We start from the raw sequence: 8134 nt of genomic DNA, 5'->3' as shown, positions 1-8134 counted from the left end.
ATATATACATATACATATGTATATATATATGTATGTATATATGTATATATGTATTTATTTTTTATTTTATTATTTTTTATTTTTTTAATTTATTTGTTTAAAAATTTTTTAAATTTTTTTTTCTTATTTAAAAAATATTTTACAAATAATTGCATGCTATTTAAATTGTAATGATGCTGTCAGGAGAGCCACTTGAGAGTTTTTAAACCTTTTTTAGCAATCCTTGGAAGGCAGCATCATGTTTTTTATATTTTTTCAGAAATTAAATTTGAATTGAATTGAATTGAAATCCAGATTGAACAGTGCAGGGCTCGGAAAAGGCCCTGGAAAACACACCTTCTGACTACATCCCTTGAGAAATGCCCCTTGACTACACCACTTGCCATATAGCAATCCCGTAAGAATGAAGTCTGTTATAGGCAAAATGCTACGACAAACTCAGTCGAAGGCTTTACTAAAGTCAAGAATCTATACATCAATAGGGAAGGGAAACAAGTCTCGAGAAGAGGACGAATCATGGTAAACAGTAGCTAAGGCTGTTTGACAAGAGCTACAATTCGTGAAACTATGTTGAAAGATTATAATAAGCCATGATTAAATTAATTGATTAAATGACCAACGAGATGTTTGAAAACTACTTTTTCTAAAAGCTTACTAATAGTGACACATAAAGAAATAGGATGATAGTTCCTGATTTATGGATGTGAATATGTGAAAATTTTAGGTTAATCAGTTCAGTAATTTATGAGTTATGCACCCGGAAGGACACACACACACCACATACAGATAGACAGCCCGATGCACGCAATTGCAGTACCCTTCACCTCTCCTTCGGAGAGGAAGGGTTTTGTTGTATTATTTCTACTTGAATCACTATTGATATACACTTTTAGAAGTCAAAAAATAATTAAATAAGTAATTTGTGGGCACTGTTCTGCTGTGCCTATGCTGGTTTGAGCTTTGTTTACGTTAGTAATTGAATTTTTGGTGACTTTCTTTAATCATTTTGTCTTTCCCCAATTTTTGTGTATTAGTAGTATAGTCTATGGACTTGCACACGTCCTGTTATTCAATTGGTTGTGCTGCGGTTGCTCAGTGCCTAGCCTTGGCATAGGGAGGTCCAGAAACAAGAAAGAATAAATAACAATATAAGCTGGTGAAACCATTTAGCAATCTTCAGGATATTGTTAAGCAATCTCTAAACTTGCAATCTCTTCTTTCAGCATTTTCCACCACAAAAGATGAACCCACTTGGACCGATCCCCCACTACTTAAAATTTTAATTTATAAACCTTTCTATTTCTGGCTTAATATTGTAATGCAGCGGGAATCCTCAGAGGCTGCGTTGGATCTTAACAACTTAATACCTGCTTACCTTTGCAATTAATTAATCTGACATTTTAACATTCGACTCCAGAGCCATATCTTTCCTAGTGTTTGGAAGAATGCTGTTGTGAATCCAGGTAAGAGGCCAAATGCAAACAAGACCAAATGAGCACAGTCAAATAAATATAACACCAGTCTCTGGAGGCAGACGTGGATCTAGGATTTTCTATGACCTTCGCACAGATGGGGTGGTCCTTGCACTGGTGGATCCAGAATTTTGAAATAGAAGGTGCCCAGAGGACGGCCCCGACTACATACTGTACATCTAGTAAATTAGAAAAGGATCTAAACACACAGTGGCAGTACATTCACAACTTATGGAAAACAGAGATTTGTGCAGAACAGTTGTTACAAAGTTATAACTTTGCTCCTCATTAACCGGGTGTGCCTGATAAAGAGAGATAGACAAGGAAAATATACCACGGCAGTGACATATACAGGATGCCTGAGCATCCCCACTTGGGGGGAGGTTGAAAAAAAAAGTGACCCTTTTTAAATGTTAAAAATAACTGACATAAATTTTAAGTATTAAAGTGCCATTCCTGGCATCTAAGACAATTCTTAAATTTTGTCACCTCAACCTTCAGCTATAACATTGGCCCTGGTTCATACGGCTCACTCGCCAATGGTTCTGGTGGTGGAACAAGTTTTCTCGGATAAGGACGGTAGGCCAGTGTATGCATTTGGCTCGTGTGCACTTTTAGAACCCAGTACATCTTTTGAGAAGAGTAGAGGGTTACCCCGGTATACTAGTCATTCAGTCCCCTGTCGTTTAATGGGTATGCCACATAAAATAGTGATTAAGTTCATCATATGAAATCATGATGGACTCAGGTGGATATACTGTAGGAAATTTTTCTAGTTTTTATGTATTAAAGTGCCATATTCTGGCATCTAAACATCCCCAATTCTTAAAATTTTCTCACCTCCGACACATCCGTGATGGGGCTCATGTGGATATAGTAATTTCCATAGTTTTCATGCCATTTTCCAGCATCTAAAAGCCTCAAATTCTTACAATTGTCTCACCTCAGCTTCAACCGTGGTGATGGATGGTACAGTAGTTTTTATAAATTTTAAGAATCAATGTGCCATTTTCAGGCATCTATGAAGTCTCAAATTCTCAAAATTTACTCATCTGTGCCCCAAAACCATGGTGGGTCTCACAGATATTGTAAATTGTGTACTATTCAAGTGCTATTTTTGGGCATCTATACGTGTCTCAAATTCTCAGAATTATCTCACCTGAGCCCAAACCATGGTTGTGTGGCTCAGTTTGATATGGTAGTTTTTAGATTTGTAGGTATTTAAGTGTCATTTTCAAGTACATGTTTAAATAATTCAGTTTTTTTTTGTTTTTTTTTACTCAATTCATCAAAAATAACAAGAAATAAAAGGTAATTTAATAATAATCTATTTCTGGGCATCCAGAGGTATAAAATGCTGAACCACCAACCACGATGGTGCTGAAATGGTGTGGACTCTCAGTTCATCACCACCCCCCTTCTTTAAATCCTGGATATGCCACTGTTGGTGAAAACAATAGTAAAAGGCCCATTCCTGGCAAAATTTCACTAAAAACAGATTTTGTTTAGAAAAGATGCATATGCATTACTCCAATTATTATAAATTATTGAAAAATATTGGCATAAATTTTAGTTTTACGCAAAAGATCAGTGTAAAATCAGTGTAAAAGTATAAAATATAGGCAGGTGTGGAGTTAAACAATGTCCTAATGGTAATGTTCAAATTAAGTGTCAAGGAAATAAAGTATGATTGTTGGAAAAATGTTCTAACATTTTACTTTCATTTCTAACCCTGACCTTCGCCTGGGCGAAATGAACGTGTGTCTGGATCCACGCCTGGGTGGTATCTTTGAGGGTTTTTTGGCAGATTGGATATCATGAGATTTCTGCCCTCTTATTGATCCTCAACAATTTGGTATAAACTCAAAGGGGTGATCATTAACACATTATTAGTCCAACTTGGCCATCATATCTTGTTGGTTACAGACAAACCTGGAATGTGTGCATCAATCTATACTGCCGACTTAGTAAAGCTTGTGATTGTGTTAATCACTCCATCTTGATTAATAAATTGATTGATTTACAACACATTTCACTTCTTATAATTCCCACTGTGTGTAGTTTCCCATCTAAAAGACTCAATGTGAGCGTTTGGGTGGGGCAATTTCTATTTCTGAGTCAAAATAGTCAAAATGTTTAATTCACAAACTTATTTTTTTAAACATTGTCAGAGGGCGAAAAAAAAAAAAAATTTGGTTTCTTATTCAGCAAGTAGTTTTGCCAAAAAAAAGGAGAAAATAAAAACAAATTTTTATTGGTGAATGTAAACAGTGATCATATCACTCCTGTACTCCAGGCCTTCATTGGTTACCTATCCATTTCAGGTTAAAATACAAGATTTAGCTCCTTGTTTATAAGGCATGCATGCATGGTTCTCCCAAATATCTTGCCCACCTTCTCAATCCTTACCGTCTGTGCGGCAAGGTCTTAGATTTGCTGATAAGTGCCTATCTACTCCTATGTGTAAGACCCTTTGGAGTGCTCGTTTATTTTCTGTGGTTGACCCCTCTTGTTGGAATGAGGTCCCACTTATCACTCATATTCTGAATCGGTTGGGCATTTCAAATCTTAACTTTAAACTTTCCATTTCAGTTCTCAATTTTTATTAGTTTTTTTTTGTTTTCTTCTTTGTTCATTGTCCCTTTCTGCTTTTTGTTGGGATTACATACGTCGTAATTTTGAGGCACCGGCGCCACGAGCATCTCCAAATCATGGATGATAGATACGTGCACCTGATTAATCTCTGATCGATTGATTGATTGACTATGACAAGCTTTTATTAGCAAAAAAAATAATGTACTGCTGGAAATGATTCAAAAATGAGCTTGCAAGATTCCCCTTGGCTACCAAAACTATTGCAGTTTCACTAACAATTCTCCAGTTAATGCTACTTAGCGCTTAACGATCTGCCATTCTATTTAATTTTGGTAAGGGCTTGGTCTCCAATGTTGCCAAAAGATCACAACCTCTTTTATCTGTCTATTTAATAACATGAATAAGAATTACCACTCAAACTTTGGGCTCAAAATTAACCCTGGCCATCAGGCACAAGCTTGGTGGTCAAGAGAATTTATGCCAGGCTAGTGATCTGCAGATTGTGGGTTTGAGTCTCACCCGAGAACAACTTACAGTATGATTTCATTTGCATATGTTTTCACATGTACTGAGTATTCAGTAAATGTTCAAGTCAGGTTGAGCAAAAAATTACACTAATGTAAATAATTTTAAAATTTAATTACAATTGTACACAAATTGAATTGCTTGCCTGTAATAACCGAAAGGTCCACTGATTTATCTCAGATAATACAATAATACATACTCCAAGTATTGAAATGCACACCATCGTGTTGGGATTCAATATTTCGACATTAATTATGTCATCATCGGGAATGTTGAATCCTAACACGATGGCGTGCATTTCAATACTTGGAGTATGTATTATACTTTCTTGCCTGTAATAAATTTTATGTTATGTTTTCTGGTGTAATTAATATATTGCAAGTCGTATTTATAATTGTTTTAAAAGTTGATGTTTTAGTTTCGGCATAAATTTATTTTGTTTCATGTCTTGTATTTTTTCAGATATTAATTAGCCAAAATTCAGATATTTTTCAACATTTATATGTTGCGGATTCAGAGTGTGTTTTTCATACAAATAAATAAAAATGAAATAACAAAAAACAACAGACACTAACATGACAGGAATTAAACTGGATTATGTCAGAATAAAATTGGTACATATGTACCAACAAATATTTAATTACCGCCTGCTCTATAGAGCCATAATGTCTTTTAATACCGTTACAAAAACATTTAAAAACTTACCTTGACCTGATGTAAAACAACTTGGTTCAATAGAATGTGAATGAGTGTAATATTCTTTTTCACATTCTTTTTCTTTCACCAATACTTCATCCTTTACATAACACTTTTTCTTGACAAACATGTTTGCTACATAGTGTCTTAGGTCACCTATATCAAATATGAAAAAATACCATTTGCTATGCCTTCTAAATAACAAGAAAGAAATCTTGCAAACTCAAATAACAACCAACCAGGGATTTCATATAAAAGCCAGAATCATGGCCACATTGTTGGGGCCAAATGTAGAGCTCTTTTAATAATATTTATTTGGCAAATTAAAAATAAAATCTTGCTAGGAGCAAGAAATAGAAATGAACACATGAGATGAGCAAGGCATCAGTGGCAGTGAACTGTCTTGCTTTACTGCCTACTTAAGAGATAGAAAACAAGCAGTTAAGATAGGAAGTAGCCTTTCTCGTTTTAAGTCAATTAATATATTAATTATTATATATTAATTTAGGGCCCTTTGTTATTCATTATTTATGTAAATAGCCTTTCACAATGTGTAACCTGTAAAACTGTTATGTATGCAGATGATACTACTTTGCTTTTTCGTTCACTTGATCCTGTTTCTCTCCAAAAAGATTTAGACACTAACTTAAATAATATTACAAAATGGTTTTATAACAATAAGTTAACATTAAATATTAATAAAACTAAGTTTATGCTTTTTGGTACACCCATGAAACTTGACAGATTTAGCAATGTCACATTAATGCATAAAAACTATATTATTGAAAAAGTTGATCAATTCAAATATCTTGGTATTGTTTTTGGCAGTCGTTAGAATTGGAATCATCATATTGAGTATCTTTCTTCTAAAAATTGCAAAACGTTGTGGTATTAATCGCCGTGTTAAAGTTTACTTACCAAATTAATAATTAATAATTTTGATTATTGTAGTCAAATTTGGACAAACTGTAATAACACTCTTAAGTCAAAGATGCAAAGGCAGCAAAATCGATTTGCAAGAATTTTAATATCAGCCGATATTAGAACTCCAGTGGATGATATGATGATTACTCTTCATTGGATTAAACTAAATGATCGATGGACAAACCAGATTTTACTTACAGTGTTTAAATGTTTAAATGGTAATGCCCCTGAATATCTGTCTTCTAAATTCACCTTCACCCACACTGTTCATTCCTCCCCTGGGAATCAAATATCAAATACTCTAGTTGTTCCACATGCAAATTCAAACTGTGGTGAGCGTACAGTACTTATTATAACAGAGCAGCTCATCTTTGGAACAATCTTTCTCACAACATTCGTAACAATTTTGATTCTCTTTCTATTAATATGTTTAAAAAAGAGGCCTTTATCTGTATTTAGTAAGACTGTACCTTTTTTATTTTGAGTTGGTAGTTTTCATTTGTCTGCCTTCTTTTCAATTTTAGGCTATCTTGTTGTTTTTGATTTACTTTTAGTTACTTTTGAATTTCATGATTGCAAATTTGTTTTGATATATTCACTGTATGTACCAGGGCTTCCTTGAAAAGCAGTGCTAGTCACTGAATGGATACCCCCTAGTTAAAGAAAGCTTAAATAAATAAACACAAACATCATCAAAAACAATAGACATGTTGAAAAAAGAAACATTAACATTTTGGTTGCAGCCAGTGGCGGCAACAGTGGGGATGGGGAAGGGGGATAGTCGGCCCTTTTGTTTGGATCCGCTGTCGGCCATGCTGGACCTCTTGCCTGGAGCCACAGCTGGTCAGAGCTTTTCTGTTAAATTTAAAGGCAGAGACAATTGTCATGTATCAAAGATGGTTTTAAATTAAATTGTATAAATGTACTTTATGAAACTGGGAACAAAAATAAAAAGAGAGATAAAAAGTTGATGAATTTAGATGAAAGTACCAACACATAACTGTATTTGATTTTGGTGGTACAATCAAAGACAAGATCTATAGTACAAAAATTGTTTCCTGGAGGATTTTTATTTAGTGTGCTTTTTTGCTGATTGACTTTGCTTTTTTCACAGCTGAGTGGGTTTGAGCAAGGACTGTACTTAATACTACAATTCCCACTTCTGTCCACGTCCAATGAGGATGGCGTGGTCGGTTTAACTGTGCCATCCTTGCTGCGGTGAAACCAAAACCAAAGGCTGTGAGTTTGAATCGTGTCTTGTATTGTAATTTTCTTTTTAATTTTAATATATATTTTTTTTTTCAATTTAATGATATTTTAATTGTGTACAAATTATACGTGTCCTGTTAGTGGTAGTAATTAATGGCGGTTATGAACCCGGGCCGAAAACCCAATATAATAATAATAATATACACCACCGTGTACAGTATTCAGGCATGGAGAAAATTTCTTCAATGATTTAAGCATGATTTAATATGCTCTACTGCCTCTATTTTTATACTGCCCACATTGGAGCTTTCAAGATTACAAGAACTTGTTAGAGTTTATATTAACCCTATATATTTTGTGTACATCCTGTAAGTGTTGATTTTTTGCTGTAGTCTTTGAAATAAATAAATATGCAGAACAGTGTGCGCAACTTTGTGTTGACTATTGTGTTATGAACACGTCTGGTTTGATTCAACTGCATCTGCGCGCAGAATTCTATATTAACATTTAAATAAAAGCTCATTTGTGTTGGTGTTCAGATTTGTGTTGAGACAACAATTTTTACTTCATAACTAATTTTACTTAATAATTAGATACAGTGATGATAATCATAATGAACAAAATGTTTGATTATTGAAATGAATGATTATTCTTTGTGAGGATTTGAGGGTGTCACGTCCCTAGCAGAAAAGCAGTTCACTGTTTGTCCTCGC

At 34.2% G+C, this 8134-nt stretch overlaps 1 protein-coding gene across 1 annotated transcript in view; it reads right to left on the bottom strand.

Moving 5' to 3' along the window:
- The window catches only part of LOC117123233, an 11330-nt gene extending 5883 nt beyond the window's left edge, over positions 1–5447 (bottom strand). The window contains exon 1 of the mRNA XM_033269080.1: positions 5298–5447. Coding sequence (XP_033124971.1) covers positions 5298–5418 — 121 coding nt within the window. The 5' untranslated portion in view covers positions 5419–5447. The remainder of the gene's footprint in view (positions 1–5297) is intronic.
- Positions 5448–8134: the final 2687 nt, after the last annotated feature.

Source organism: Anneissia japonica, unplaced genomic scaffold (assembly GCF_011630105.1).
Source record: "Anneissia japonica isolate Jap-2015-1 unplaced genomic scaffold, ASM1163010v1 scaffold287592_len165086_cov136, whole genome shotgun sequence".
NCBI lineage: Eukaryota > Metazoa > Echinodermata > Crinoidea > Comatulida > Comatulidae > Anneissia > Anneissia japonica.
This window is presented reverse-complemented; position numbering and strand designations above follow the sequence as displayed.